Source organism: Leptidea sinapis, chromosome 30 (assembly GCF_905404315.1).
Source record: "Leptidea sinapis chromosome 30, ilLepSina1.1, whole genome shotgun sequence".
In the NCBI taxonomy this organism is placed as follows: Eukaryota; Metazoa; Arthropoda; class Insecta; order Lepidoptera; family Pieridae; genus Leptidea; species Leptidea sinapis.
Window position 1 is genome coordinate 3,595,043 of NC_066294.1, and position 16,862 is coordinate 3,611,904.

General features: G+C 32.3%; 1 protein-coding gene across 1 annotated transcript; it reads left to right on the forward strand.

Moving 5' to 3' along the window:
• Positions 1-10,249: 10,249 nt before the first annotated feature.
• Positions 10,250-11,775, forward strand: LOC126973914 (uncharacterized). The gene is made up of 3 exons (XM_050821285.1): positions 10,250-10,596; positions 10,874-11,336; positions 11,416-11,775. Exons 1-2 carry the CDS (start codon positions 10,378-10,380, stop codon positions 11,333-11,335), a joined length of 681 nt encoding a protein of 226 aa, XP_050677242.1. The 5' UTR covers positions 10,250-10,377; the 3' UTR covers position 11,336; positions 11,416-11,775.
• Positions 11,776-16,862: the final 5,087 nt, after the last annotated feature.

Consider the following 16,862-nt stretch of genomic DNA (forward strand, 5'->3'; position numbering starts at 1 on the left):
ATGAATGAAATGACAATGAAAGAAAATATAACTATTGAAGTACTGTCAATTGTGATATATGTTGATTTTTTTTTTGGGGATTTTATGACCTGGTAATTAAGACCTTTAAGTCAAATCTAAATATGTATACTTTTCATTTCACAGTTCACTTATCACTTCGCTTTATTTTATATTGTTAGAATTGTATTCTTAATATATTTATATAATGGCTTATAACTTCTTTTGTCTCTTAAATACGTTGAATCACAGAACATATTTAACAGAGAATAACATAAACAAGTGGCAAATGACATGTTGTATGGCATAGTCATAGACTCGCTACTGGAAAATATTATTGTGTAACGTTATGGGGCAAAATACTATTCACCCATACACTAAGTAACCTAAACCGACCCTAGAATTCACTAAATTAATCATGTGTCTTGCGAGGAAATCAGTCACGGTGGATTACAATATGCCCGTACGCACAATACCTACATGATTTCTGTATGCTTAAGTACCTATGTGCTATATTTAATATATGCCCGTACTTGTATTTGAGCTCTCTCGCGATATAAAAAATTGTGGGATTTAAAGTACTCTAGAAAATTTCGAGTAAAACTTGATAACGTTTTTGCATATTAATCATCAATTAAGTATTTAAGGTTTAAGCTTACTTTTGCCTTTTATTAGTAAGGATTATTGTACTCCAGATTCTATAGGAGTGGATAATTTTGTGTATAAATGATTTCTAATCTATATAATTACACTGACTGAAAACATAAATTGCTTAATAAGGGACCAATCAGGATATGTTCAAAGTAATCTTCAAGTTTTTGTTAATCATTTCATAACGTTTTAGCATCGATGCTAAAACGTTATGAAATGATTAACAAATCTTAGACGCTAGCGCTAAACTATCTTTAAAGACAAGTCAGTTACCAATCAGATCAATAAAAAATGTCCGTGCAAGCCCAGATGTATAATTAATAGTGTATGTTCCTTTTAATATTTTTTTTAAATATTTTTTCGCACACGGTGTAGGTTAGTAGTAAAAATCGACTTTATTTTTCCATTATGTCTTCGGTTGTATAAGAGCCCATTGCTACGAGCTAATACTCACGCAATTATAATTATAATGTGTCTATTTGGCACTGTCAACCACGTCGAGAAAACTATAAGCCTTCTATAAACCAACTATGTCTGTTTTGTTTCTAGTTTTGAATTATATAGAATAAATTAATACAGGCAGTAATGTATGATTTAAAAGATTTATTTTTCATAACATTTTTATAAAAACATTCTTCATTCGCATAACTAATATACGTCATGTTTATCAATACTAAAGTAATAAATAAATAAAATTAAACAGTATCTAGATCGTTTATCGCTTTTCCCCAGTATTGCTCATCACAAAATTTTATTTCACCCATTTGCAATGACATTCTAATCCTATAACTAATTTGCATACGAAAGGTATAATACCATCTTTTTAAGTGATACTTTGTTCCAACGCCTCAAATTCTGTCCATCTATCGCATGTCGCATAACAGCCGGCTACGTATGAGAGGTGAAGTTGAATCATTAATTTTATTAGAATTTGTTTTGTTTTGTTTTATTTTATTAAGAAAACCAACAGCATATTACAGATTAGATAAATAACTAATAATATTTTACAATAATAATGCCAATAACAGGTTTCCCTTATATTATATTATATTAAATTACGGTTTCCGAAAAATTTCAACATGGTGCGATACCTACTAAACAAAAATGAGATTTATCTTGAGATTATATAGGTCGTTTCATTACATAAAAAAAAACTGTTACTAAATATATACATAAAAGGTAATACATAAATATGTATACTATATGTGGTAAAATAAATAAACATATTAATATATTATGTTAGTGCATCAGTTACTTAGATGTATCATTGAAAGTAGCTATGAGTTCTGATTTGAATTTAGATTTATTTATGCTGAAAAGATCTACGTGACTGAAGGTTGTGTTGTAAGTATGTATTGCCCGTGATATGAAAGTGTTTTTGGAATAGTTTGTATAGTGTAGTGGTTCATATAGTAGATTCGTGTGCCTCGTGCGGGTTGACGGTGTACAGTATGATATTTTAGAGGTCAATTTATCACAGTCAACAAAGCTGTTCACAATATCAAATAGTAGGCTCATATCAAGTAAAATGCGTCTCTGCTCCAACGTTAATAGTTTGTGCGCCTTACAACTGTCATAATAAGAGCCGGTGTGTAATTTTTTACGGTAGTTTAGGTGGTTTAAGAATTTTTTCTGTATACGTTCCAAGCGTTCATTGTAAATTATATATTGTGGAGACCATATTGGACAAGCATATTCCAGAATACTCCTGACATATGCATAGTAGATAACTTTAATAGGTTCTATATCAGAAAATGGTTTGCACGTGCGCAAGACAAATCCCAGATTTCTTATGCTTTTTTTTGCTATGTTGTTAATGTGGTCGCAGAGTAACATTTAGTGATCAAAATATACTCCGAGGTCGCGAACAAGTTTGGATTTCTGTAAAAGTGTGCCATTTAAGGTGTAGTTATAGACAAAGGGCTTTGATTTACGCGTATAACTGATTTGCACGCATTTGAGTATGTTGACTGTAATGTTGTTTCTTTTATAATATTCAAAAAGACAGTCGAGATCCTTTTGCATCAATTGACAATCATTTATAGATTTTATACTACGATATATCTTCTTATCGTCAGCATACATAAGATATTCAGAGTTAGCTAAGCAGGAACCGATATCATAGAGATATGCATTATAAAACAATGGCCCTAAATGCGAAACCTGTGGTACACCGCAGGGAATATCAACGAGATCAGACCTGTAACCACCAATTACAACCGCTTGAGATCTATTTGAAAGATACGACTGTACCCAACGAAGTAAATCTCCATGAATTCCAAGGAGCTGCAGTTTGTGGAGAAGGATGACATGGTCCACACGATCGAAAGCTTTTTCAAAATCAGTGTAGATCACGTCAACCTGACCACCACGTTGCATGTTAGAAAGTACATAATCGGTGAAGCACGCCAGGTTCGTGGAAGTCGATCGCCTCCTGAGAAAACCGTGCTGTTCATGAGGAATGGATTTAGCAATTATATGATAAATTGAATTGTATACGATAAGTTCGAGTAACTTAGCTACAGTGCATAGCATTGAGATACCCCTATAGTTCTCAATCATTGTCCTGCTACCTTTTTTGTGAACAGGCACTATGTATGCTGTTTTCCATCTGTGTGGAAAGATACCTTCACTTAGAGAGCGATTGAATATGATTGATAAGGGCAGGGCAAGACTTTTTGCACACAAGTGCCAGAATGTGGAAGGAATACCGTCGCAACCAACGCCTTTCCTAGTGTTAAGGTTTTGGAGCATCTTAAGAATAATGGTGGGATTTGTTCGAACACATGATTATGCGTCTAGCCCATGAGAGACGTTTTCTGGAAACTGATCCGTCTTATGGTGATTAACGAAAGCGTTTTTAAAAAATGAGTTAAAACCATCGCAAATCTCTTTCCCATCCACAAATTTGTCGTTGCCCATACTTAGGGTAACTGGAACCCCCTCGAAGAGCTTTAGCAAAAGTCCAAAATAATTTAGGGTTCGATTTGATATTGACCTGGCAGTTTGAAGTAAAGTTATTGAAACATTGTTTTTGTACACGCTCCCTACAGCGAAGCAATGTGAATTCGTCATAGTCTGTTGGGTTACCGTATTTCTTCCATCTTTGGTGAGCTTTGTACTTCTCCCTGACAATTTTTATAAGAGAAGAACTGTACCACTTAGGGTACGATCTACTCGGTTTTGATTTACGTAAAGGGACGTACTTATCTACACAAATATACAAAATATTATAAAAAACATCAACCGCCTCATTGATAGTGCCTGTTCGCAATAAGCTAGGCCAGTCATGTGCGCTCAAATTTTCACTAATACTGGCGTAATCAACTTTATAAAAATTTCTCCTAGGAATAAAAGATTCACGTAGTGGCTGTATGTTTAAGTCTGTTATGTTAATTGTAAAAGGAGGATGAGCACGATCTACGTTAACCAGCGGAGTATGGTTATGACATATTAGAAGTGGTAGGTTTGAAAAACATAAATCTAAAGTATTGCCTGCGTAGTTTTTAAGAAAGTTAAATTGTTTTAAATTTATAAATTCTAACTCCTCCAGTAAGTGCATGCCAGCAGCCTGCACTACTTTGGGGCCTTTTTTTTTAAGAATAAAGGACAATCGTTTTCCCAGGAAATACAGCTTAAATTAAAATCTCCAATGACTAGATAATTAGAATTAGTATGTAAATTATTAACAAACAAGACTTGTTCTACTAAAGCATTTATATTATCGGACATTAATCGTGGTTCAGGTGGTATATAAACAGCGCAAATAATTAAATCCGAATGAGAACCGCAAACACGCATAGACAACGAAACCCATATTAACTCGACAGCGATAGGCTTAATAGACGCGCTCGAGTCGAGTTTCAACAGTGTGACACCTAAAGTTCTTCGCGTTAATATCATGACGCCGCCCCCAGTGCTCTTGCCAGTAGAAGCTAGGTCGCGGTCCGCTCGGAACACGTCGTACCGGTCGTCGCAAATCTCGGCGTCAAATATTCCGTCATGCAGCCATGTCTCTGTAACTATGATAATGTCGAAATCGTTACATAAAATACTTTGCCGCAGTTCTAAGCACTTCGTCCTAAGTCCGCGTACGTTTTGGTAGTACACGGTTAAGTCCTTATTGTTCATTATGACGACGTAAAACGACTAAATTGTATAACTATTACAATTTTTGAAAACGTTAAAGGATAGACGTGTCTGTAAAAAGCATATATACCAATTTCTAAAATATATCTATGAATCATGTTTCCGTTTTGGTTAATGTTAAAAAACAATTTCATATATTTTTTTAACATACGCTTAAGTGAGAGATTTTTCATAATTTGATCTGCAACAGATTCATAAAATAAAGTCAGATAGCTTTGTAATATTAGGCAGTTTTTCAAGATAAACATAATTAATATAGTAATAATTATATGTAATATTTGGTCTTGTATAATACCAAATTCTATAATTATTAATCTTAATGCATTCATAGTAACTTCAACCAGGCCCGGAAACAACAGGAGTGTGTAATTTACTACATACAATAAAGTCAAGTTCATTAAACTTTTTAAACAGTACATACTCAAATAATTCTCCACAATATACGCAAGTGGTATGCGACAAAAATTCGAAATACCTACAAAGATATATACAAAGGCACGTAAACGATAATAGTATTTACGTGTGTTACTATAATAATCAAAAGTGTATACAGATGATCGCAATGTTTTAGCAGAATCAGGTAGGTAGAACAACAAAATAGTCAGAAATATATTTAGTGAATAAATTAATAGTATTATACTCCGCTCACTAAATAATGGTGCGAGATTGTTATGTGTTGTAGGTAGTAATTTGTGTTTAAAAATATTTAATGTATTTTTTAAGTAGTTATAAATAGTTGATTTCATAAAAATAGACTTTGATAAACAGTTCAATTGTAAATTTTGTTGCATATTAAGAAGGAGAAAATAAAAAATATAAACTATATTCCAAATATTTATCCTATGTACCAATATAACCATGTGAGAAATATGCCATGTCACAAGAAATCTGGTGCTGCAATAATTATTGTGTAAAATCAAAGATCGCACCAATACAAAGCGCGTGAACCATAACTTGTTTATGCACTTAATACAATACCTTCTGGTCAGTGACGTCAAAGAGTAGTAATTATAAATAGAGAGGCGACAGAATTTTGAGTGGTTAGTTGTACATCGAAACAGATAAATTGTATAAAGGTGTATGGATAATAGAGAGATAAGTTTGATAACATATAAATGTATAAAATAAAAGTATATGTTTGAATTATAAAAACGACTTATACAAAGTGAAAAAATAACCTGGGTGATCCTGTTATTATGCATTACGAATTTACAATTTTCTTCAGGTCCTCTTCGTCCACTATTTGTATAGCATGAGTGGTGTCGTTTTTTCTGGTATAAATCCTTCCATTTTTTGTCCAAACAAATTGATACAGCCTCTGTTTCGCTAAATCTCTGCATTTCTTGTATAGTTGTTTATTATACGGGGTTAGGTGTTCGTTAAAGAAAATCAGTTTTGGGTCTATAGGCAGGTCTATGTCCTTGGTTGTCAGTCGAAGTTTCCTGAGTTTCGATAATAATACATCTCGTAGTAAGCGGGAACTGACCTTTGCTACGATGTTGTTGTGTCGTCCTTGTATTTTAACTTTGGGTGTAACTCGGTTTATATGAACGATATTTTTCTCGTCGAGAGCGACTCCAGTGACCGCAGCTATTTTCAGAAAGATGCTCATCAAATTTTCGTTCTTGAATTCGGGTAATCCGACTATTTCTAAATTACAGTTCCTGTCTTGTTGTTCTTTATTATTAATGTCGTTTCTCAGGTGTCGGTTTTGCTCTTTTATATCCGATATTTCTTTTTCCAAGTTGATAATTTTCTTAGATTCTTTACTTAAGTTTTGTATTTTAATCTCAAAATCATCAACTTTATTGCACGTAAACTGCACTGAATTAGTTAGTCGAGTTCTATAAGGTGCCAGTTTTAATCTCTGGTTCTCGAAAGCGAGCGTATGTTCAAACCCCACACCTGAAAAAAGTTTTTTTATTACATTATATTTTTATTTAACGAGTAATAATAATAATAAATTGTATATAAAGTGAAACTTTTACTACATCGCCTCAAATTTTTAATTGAACGATTCGGCATTTTTGTGGGATGATACAACCGCCCAATAGATTATTTTAATCTACGTGCACGACAACTGTGCGGCTACAAGTAGACAACTTATTTTATTAAACAATAGACAAAGTACTAATCCACAGAGCCCCGTGGACTAGTACTTTGAGCAGATAATATATTTACCAAAGAATATATTATTTAGGTACTCTAAGTGGTTTGGTTTTAAGTATCTAATATTTAAACCTAACATAAGAAAACAAATACCTCTTGAATAGTACTTAGTACAAAGTATACGTGATATTATCAGTTTAAACCCTTGTTTTACAGACACAAAAGATTTTTGGTGGTGGAAATTGACTTTTATAAGTTACTTGATACAATCTCCAATTGAAATAGTTACAAATACCTCTTATATTTAAACCAGTATTGAAATTTTAAATAAAACTTAGTTCAGAGCCCTCTTATTTTCATATGTCCTACAGTGTTCGGTGTGGTTTTGAATTCGATTTATTTACACATATTATGCAGTGAGAAGCTAGAGAGGGTTTGAATGTATACATACAGACGAGAAATAAAATAACAAAACGAAAGAGATGGGTACTACCATTATATTTTTATATTTTCTTACATAAAATTGGTGTCCTACGATTTATTCAATGCGCGGATTTCCGTTTTGTAACCGCTACTATATTGAATATGTTCGAAAAATTATTTACAAAATTAAACACTAATTTGTTTCTTGGCACAGTATCCATTGATTCCGCCAATTCAAAAATTTTACCAGAAAAATCACATAAAAGTTATTGGCTTTGAAACTCCTGAAAGCGTTACTGTATTCATTTTTGTTCCACTTTTTAACTGTGATATTTTACTGGTAATCAAAAACAAATTAAAACTAGTTATTTAATTTTTGTTGACAGCTTTGAAATAGATAAACTACTGTTGTAAAACATCACAAGGCAAATTTACCTAAAAGTAACAAAGTGGAAATATTTTATGCTTAAAAGTTTCCTTAGTTAAAGTTTAGATATATGAAAATAAGTTTAATGATAAATGTTATGTAGTGACATTCATTACAAATAAATTTCGTTTAATATGAATCACTGTGTTAATAATATTTCATAATAAAACTATCAAAAGTGTCTAGCTAATGAGCAAACATCATCCACTTATTACCAAAGTATTATATATAAAAATCAGCTTTTATACTATAACGTAAGTAAAATTATAATTTCATGAACATTAAGGGTGTCTGGGGTTGCCACGATGTTAAGTGTCTGGCAATGAATAGCGTGATTTTTAAGAAGCAATATTCTGAAGGTAATACCGAAAAATCGCACTTTATTATATGATGTGCTTAGATCGGTATTATACACACCAGCTTTATTACCGTTTAAATGCCAAAGCCACTGTAACCCAAATGGTCCATCATGATGGTCCATCATTCTTAACTGTGTTGGAAGCATGCGCTAACAAAGTTTCAGCTTTAATAAGTTAACGTAGGTCTGGGGTTCACGGGTTCTTAGACCATATTATTGTCTATAATATCGAAAGAATTACCTACCAATCCCCCTTACCTTAATCTTTAAAAATTCTCTGGCAGAGAGCTGTTTCGCTACCATTTGGAAACAAGCTAATAACGGCCATTCCAGGAGGAGGAAATAAACATGATACCAAGCAGTATAGACCTATCTCCAAAATGTACGAACACAAATTTTCGAGAAAAAAGTCACTGGTGCATTAAATACACTAAGTTGCCACGCCGTTATGCAGAAACACCGTGGTTTTTTTCCGTGTGAGAAGTGTCAATACTTATTTGGTCACACATACTTCATATTATATGCGCTTGATGATGGATACTAGGTAGACGCCGTGTATACCAACTTTTCCAAAGCATTCGATAAGATAATTTATTCAACGATTAACGCGTGTGTTACATATTTAAATAAAACACTTTTTAAATGATTAAAACGCGTGTATTTGATAGAATTGTATAAAAGTGATTAAAAAACTGAGCTATTTTATAAGATGACTTTATACTAGGTAAGGTACAGTTTTAGGGTAAAGAAATCAACCCTAAAATCGTCAGAAGAGGTAAGAGTCATGCGATAGAAAGAGAGGCAACTTCTTGGTGAATAAGAATGTAGGTTAATTAGCGCTGTGCGATCTGAATTACACCTTATTGTATGACCGCAAGAGTCCCTATTTCTTGAGTGAGTTTGTTGAGTGAGACTTCCGTACTTGTACTATTATAGTATATTCTTTGCTTTTACGCAAAATTTAATGTAAAAACAGTTACAATTACACGCGTTTTAATCCTTTAAAAAGTGTTTCATTATTGAACCTTAATAACAAAGCTATCTAAAGTAGTATACCTGCTTGCAGTCTGCTAGGATTGCTTGAATCTTTCATAAGTAATCTTAGCCAAGCAGTAGCGTTTAAGAGGCTTAGATCTAGAATTCTAAAAATACCATCGAGCATTCCACAGGGTTCGCATCTTGGCCCTTTTCTATTCACTCTATACATTCACGATATTGGAACTTGTTTCAAAAATTTCTTACGCTGACTATAGAAAAATTGTGAAATCTAAAGAAGATTGCAAAGATCTACAAGAACGATCGGGCCTTTTTTGCGAACTACTGTGCTTCAAATCAACTTTTCCTAAATGCTGACAAGTGCCAACTTTTCGTCGAAAAAATGACTCTATAGTTTTCAATTATAGTCTATCTGGTGTTGGGGTCAAGTGGGTTGATATTTTACGGGATCATGGTGTTTTGATTTACTGTAAACTTCACTTTAATAACGATATCGATAGCATAGTCTCCTTCAAATAACTTGGTATAATTATTATAATAGGAAAGCTCTTTAAAATGTAAATACAATGAAAATATTATATTATGCATACACGCGCAGTGTTTTGAATTTTGGGTCTGTGATGTGACTTCCACAATAAGCAGTACATATAAAATATATTATGTACATAGAATAGTGAAAATTCAAAACAAGTTTCTTAAATCTCTCGACTATTGTACTAACAATATTTTTACTGACTATGAAACCACTGCTGCTAGACACATATTTTAATCCATGCAATGTAGACGTTTATTTTAGACTCTTTATTTCTTTATAAGGTTCTAAATAACCTTATCGACACGAACCTTCTTGTTGAGAGGATTAAGTGCAAAGTTCTTCGTGACAAGTTCAAAGTTAACTTATTTATATTCCAACCTATCATACAAATTATGCAAAAAAAAATACATTTTCAGACGCTCATGTGAGTTAAATAACAAAAATTTAATAAATGTTGACATATTCTCATTAAGTATTTAAGTTAATATAAAAGAATTTCAATTTTTCAGTACAAATCGGCAATTTCATACATTCCTTACCTGTTCTGTGTTGGAGCAATGCTGGAGGCTTGAGCCATAAAGATAAAAAAATGTTGTATGTATTTTGTTGATATACCTAGTAATTTTAGAACGAAGAAGAAGAACCAACCTTTTAATTTGTTATGTTTATGTAAATGGTGACAACAAATTAGCTATCCAGATTAAGACTAGGAAAATACAGAAAGTTCAAGCAATGGATAACAATTCGAGAAAACGACGTACATATGTATCTGTTAGACAAAAAAAGAAATTGCTGGAACTATTAACAAAAAATCCCGGTCTAATTTCTCGTAAAACGTCTCAAACCACGGGTTTCAATTCTATTAAAGATTCGCAAAGCTTGTGGGTAAACATAGCCAATGAATGTAATGCTATTCCGGGTGCACGAAAAACATGGAGACAATGGAGAAAAGTAGGTTTCAAACGGGCCGATCTTACGCTGTCCACGTAAGGTGTTATTAAAATAATATAATAACGTCATTCAAATATATTTTATAAAATTAGTTGTAAATTGTTTTCAACAGATATTATTTACCGTCTCAAACACAAAGCCTTTTGTAAGAGCCATAAAAATAATGGGTTGTTTGCGAAAGACCAAGTGTTACGCAAGTGAGGTTTATTTTAGAAAAATATGCGTCTTATTTTAACAATTTATTAATCAAAACACTTATTCTTAAAATTATTTTTAGACATGGCAAGATTTGAGATCAAAAACTAAAAAACGTCACCAGGATAGTAATGGTGAACTACCAAGGCATAACTTGACTGTGCCTGAAAAGGAGGTGTTGGGTATCAATCCACTGAGTGATGGTTTAAAGCATGAAGAAGCATCAAGTGAATTTATATCATTAAATGATAACATGGAGGATAGCTTTAGTGAACGATCTGAACAATCTATAAATGAAACTCATTCACCTATAGAACCCAAAGTTTTTGAAATAAATCCATCAAAATCTAAAACTAAGAATAAATCCAGTTACTTCGCAGGCAGTACTTTTAATTGTGAATTATTGGCTGAGCAAGAGCAACGGAAAATAAAAATTAAGGAAGACTATCTCAATTTTAAAAAGGACTATTTAAGACAAAAACTTAAGTTGTTAAGAGAACAAACAGATGCTCTCAAAAGTATTGCTCATGAACTGTCTAAATAATGTAAAAATAAATTAGATTTGTAATTATTGTCAAACAAGCTATCTATAAATTAACTTTTGCACTGGTTATTCTGTTGTAGAGGACTGTTCGTGTATTGAGGGTGTAGTGCTTCACTGGTCTAGTCAGATGCTGGGAGCTTAGTGTGTGTTTATGACTTTATTCAAAAGAATCCGGTGGCATCCATAGTGGCCATGGTGAATGGAGAGGTGTGTTGGGCAAACTTGCAGAACAGTGTACAGTGATGTGAAGTTTATCATGAAATATTTATTTTCTCCTTGATTTTCTATAACTAAGACGAGTATAACATATTCAAATTAATTATTTTTCCAATGATTAAAACATGTGCAAGTATGACTGAATTTTACTTCTGACTTGCTGAAAAGTATGCAAAACATTGGGATTTATATCAGAATTATATACATTTAAATTTTTAGAAAAATGTGTTATTTTATTTATTTGAAAACAGCTTTACTAACTGTTTATCTTTGTAGGTACCAAATAGTTTTTGTCTCTTATGCCGGTAGTGAGCTGTTTGTGTGAGGGTGTGGTGATAACATGCACCGAAGCACAAACTTGTGTGTCAAACTCTAGTGATTTAAAGAATAGTTAATTTTGATTTTATTATTAAATATGAATTCATATGTTTATTATGTGCAACCACAATTGGCTTAAAGATATTAATCAATTTTATTTATTTTATGGTATATAACATATATCTTTTGAAATAACTTGTCATAATATAATAATTAAAGATGGACTTAAATCTGTAATATATTATTATCTTAGCTACAATTTATTTGAAATTTAAATAGTTTCAATATATCTGTATACCATATACAGGTGCTAAAACAATCCTGGACTATATCTTAAGGCGTATATTGGTATCAAGTATTGAATAAGCACATTAAAAAAAGTGAAAAAAAAAAGAGAAATAATGTTATTATAAAAGTTTGGACACCTGTCTGCCATTTTAATTTTTCTCTGCCCACACACCCATTTCATTCATGTACCTGTGAACACCGAAAATTTTGTAATAATTAACACTTAATTCATTAATATGTCCACTTGCGTTTCTCAATTGCAGGCTCTGCTCCACATGACCGCCACAGACTTCGATACATTTATTGTAACATTCACAATATTGGCATGGACTGTGGCCACCTAGCTTTCGAAAATTATTTTATTTTGCAATAAGAAGTGTTGTCGCTAATGTACGTTAGTTTCCTAAACTTTATTAGATGGCGATAACCACAGACAACCCATCTAAGTTCAAATTTAAAAACAAATAATACTATATTAAACGTCATCTAGTGTCACTCTCATAAACTATTTCGTATTTACAAATCGAACACTGAATCTATCGAGTAAAACGACAACATAACGGTTTTCGATAGATGGCGCTGATCACAGATTTTTTTAATTAGGTACCTGACCTTAAGCAAAATCACTTATAACTATGAAGTTAAATATAATGCTCTACATTTATTAATAGCATTGTTAATGTTATTTTCTGGTTAACAGTTAATATTAATTGTTATAACTTTTAGCACCCACCACTACTGAGAAGCTTATTTCAGTTCTATTTTATGTAAGGTTCTATTTTTTAACAGAAAACTTAGATAAAATTGACATAATATAAAAGATAAAAAAAATCGAATTTTGTCGTGAAATTCCTACCTTACTCAATATTTTGCTTCATAATATGGTATTTGGTTTGATAAATTAACCAAAGTATTATAATTAAATAAAAAGTAGGTTAAATTTCCTATCGTTCAGTATATAAATGTAAAGTACTGATGTACAGATACTGAACATCTATTCACAAAAGGGTTAAGAATGTACGGTCACTACCGCGTGCAATCTCTGTTCATCGTCTATTTCGTGGGCGTCGTTCTGCAGGAATATCTCAAATTATTACTATGAAGCATATAAATTTCAGGTTGGGGAAAAGAAAGAACAAATAAAGTTGATTATTAACCAATTGTTTTCTTTGAAAACCTTGGCTTATTCCGAAATATAACTGTTTTAACTTTTGTTGAAATAAAGGTCTGTAAAATAAAATAAAACTACTTATTGGATAATTTGCAACTTATTATAATATATTGTTTCACTAGCTTTCAGATAAATCACCGTAACTTTAAGCATTCTTTTGCTACACGTAAAATAATACGCACTTGGGTACGCGTTAAATGAGCGACTTTCAACAATTTGAGAGCCCGTAACACAAAAGGTTCAATTGTGACATACTAAAAATGATTTTTTTAAATAATGGACATGAAGATTTGGTTAAAAGGCCAACTAGCCAAGTCATAAACAAAAAAATAAATAACTACTTGTCAATGTCAAGCTATTCCTATATTAATATTTTATCTATAGTCTGTACTGATGGCTGTATGGGCTTTTGACCCCTTTGCCTGTCCAGATGGACGAACAGAACCAAAAAAAAGTCTATACTGAATACTCTATCATTTATGCTCGTTAGAGATTAGAGTAAAAGTGCTGTCTTCTGTGATTCTATGTAAAATGTTTTTGTTGTTTTCAAGTATTAAAATTTATAAGTCACTGATGAGAAAAAAGGGCGGGAAACTTATGATCGGTCGCACGTAATTTTGACAATTTTTCATTTTATTTTTAAATTTCATGTAAATATTTTGATATTTTGATCAGATAAGTTGTAGTTTGTATATATTTTAGTAGTTAGTTTTTATTAAAGTGTTAATTTGTGTAAATTTCATCCTATTGGTAAGTCTTCTTCTTCTTCTTCTTCACTTTTATATGATATGATGGACCCCCCGGATGATCCAGGGGGGACAGATGACGAAGGTAGCACTATGGATACAGATGGTTCTGTGTCTCAGACATCTAGTGGCCGTAAACGAGTGTCAGCTCGACCCAGAATATGCAGACACTGTAATAAAAGACGACGAAAACACCGTGGTGATAAGAAAGATATTAAGGAAAGTGATTGCAAATGTGTAGACATTAGTGACAAACAAATTCTTTCCAAAGTCGATTCCTGCAATTATTCTTCTATAGTAGTAGAGACAATACAAAAAAATAACACAGACACTCCACAACAGCCACAGCCCCCTGTTGCAAGGCTGTTATATAACTCATTAGATGCTGCTCCTTTTGTTGTACACATTCAGAAACAGTATTCATCTCCCGATGATAATGTTACTTTACATCCAGTTACATTTGGTCGTTTTCTCAAAAGAAATTCTATTAAAAATATTGTGAATGGAAGTTTAAAAAGGATAGGCCGGAATAGGTTATCTATTTCTTTTTCTAAGTACCAAGATGCAAATGACTTTGTTGAAAACAAAAATTTAGAAAATGAAAAATATAAGGCTTTTATTCCATCATTTTCTGTGAGTAGAATAGGAATAGTCAGAGGAGTACCAGCTGAGTGGTCTGAAGAGGAAATAAAAGATAATGTTTCTGTTCCTATTGGCTGTGGCCCAATCATAAAAATTAGGAGAATAAAACGAAAGATGATGATTGATGGACAAAACCATCTTAAATGTACTGAGTCTGTGGTATTTACTTTTGATGGACAGTTTTTGCCTAAACGAGTATATATGTGCTACACTTCTCTTACTGTAGACTTGTATATATATCCTACTATTCAATGCTACAATTGTTGTCGGTTTGGTCATGTGAAATCTTAATGCAGATCTAAACCAAGATGTTTTAGATGTGGTCAAGGACATAGTGGTGATAGCTGCTCTGTTCAAGATGATTTTATATCTTGTTGTTTATGTAAAGGTTCCCATATTGCAACTGATAAAAAATGTTTAGAATATGAAAGACAAAGAGCTATAAAGGAATCAATGGCTAAAAACTGTATTTCCTATTCAGAAGCTTCAAAGATACATCCATCTGTCTCTCGAATTTCATATGCAGATACATTACTCTCATCACCTAACATCACTCCTAATACTTTTCCAACCCAGTATCAACATTCAACACCTAAAGCTATAAACAATACTTCATATAAAAAAACTGTTTTTGTTAAACCAAAGCCTCCACCTACACTTAGCAAAGGATATGACAAATCTGCTCACCAAGAAATTTTAAGGGATTTTAATATTCCCCAACCCTCTAATGGATGTGCATTAATTAACAAAGAAAATGAAAATCCTTTGCAATCCTCAGTAATTGATTTAATTATTTCTCTTATAAAATCTCTTAGTCAATCGAATGAATTTTCACCGTCCAACGCTGCCTTATTAGTTTCTGCAATTACTCAAATTTATAAACCAAATAATGGACAAAGTTCTTCAATGGAATTGTCAAAGCATCACTCCTAAAAAAAGTGATCTTATTTATTTATTAAATAAATATAAACCTTATATCTGTGCTCTTCAAGAGACATGGTTGAAACCAGGATCTTTATTTAAGATTCGTGGTTATTCATGTCTCAGAGAAGATCGTGTGGATGGGCATGGTAGTAGACATGCTTGTGAAACACCCTCTTTCCTTTTCTCTCTTCTCTATTCCTTCTCACAGTAATGATTTTTCTATTATTGCTGCTTTAGTTGAAAATATCTGTTATGTATCTATTTATATACCTCATCCTTCTTCTGCAATCTTAAATGAAATTAAAGATATTATTTCCATTCTTCCGAAGCCTTTTATGATCCTTGGTGATTTTAACTGTCGCCATGAATCCTTAATAATTGGTTACCCTGTAATAAATATAAATAATGATAACTGTTTTGGTTTAAACAGTATATTTTCTCTCACTGAACTAAAAGGTGTATTGTCTCATGTTAAGGATTCTGCTCCTGGGCTGGATGGTATTCCGTATTCCTTTATCTCTCATTTAGATGATGATGCTTTATTTTATTATTTATCTCTTATAAATTCCATAGTGACATCTGGTAACATCCCCTCCACGTGGAAACGTCAAGAAATAATTCCCTTACTGAAACCTAATAGGTGTTCTTCAGACCATTCTGCCTATCGCCCAATCGCACTTTCTTCTGTTTTGATGAAAATTACAGAACATCTTATAAAAAATCGTTTAGAATGGTTTCTTGAGCATAACGGTCTATTATGTGAATCCCAATTCGGCTTCAGACGTGGGAAAAGTACTATTGATAGCTTAAGTATATTCATTTCTGAAATTCAATTATCATTTTCAAATAATAAATCAGTAATAGCTGCGTTCTTAGATATAAATTGTGCCTATGATAATGTCGTAATAAGTATTTTAAAGAGTAAGCTTTTACAACTTAATATACCTCTGCTATTAACAAATTTTATCATAAACATGCTTTCCGAAAGATACATAACCCTGAAAGTAGATGACAGGAAGCCAATTACTCGACTTGTTTCAAAGGGCCTCCCCCAGGGATCAGTACTTAGCCCAATATTGTATAATATTTATACACACGATTTAAAATCATCACTTATTAGTGTAAATGTTCTTCAGTATGCTGATGATCTATTAATTTACTGTCGTGATATTTCTATTGAAAAAGCTAGTTCTTCTATAACACAACCGCTGATAAATTTAAA

What these genes read in the sequence shown, in the direction of transcription:
- LOC126973914 (XM_050821285.1), top strand. Translation starts at nt 10,378, where the DNA reads ATGGATAACAATTCGAGAAAACGACGTACATATGTATCTGTTAGACAA. An exon ending in CATGGAGACAATGGAGAAAA is followed by an intron (nt 10,597 to 10,873) that starts GTAGGTTTCAAA and finishes AATTATTTTTAG; the next exon opens with ACATGGCAAGATTTGAGATC.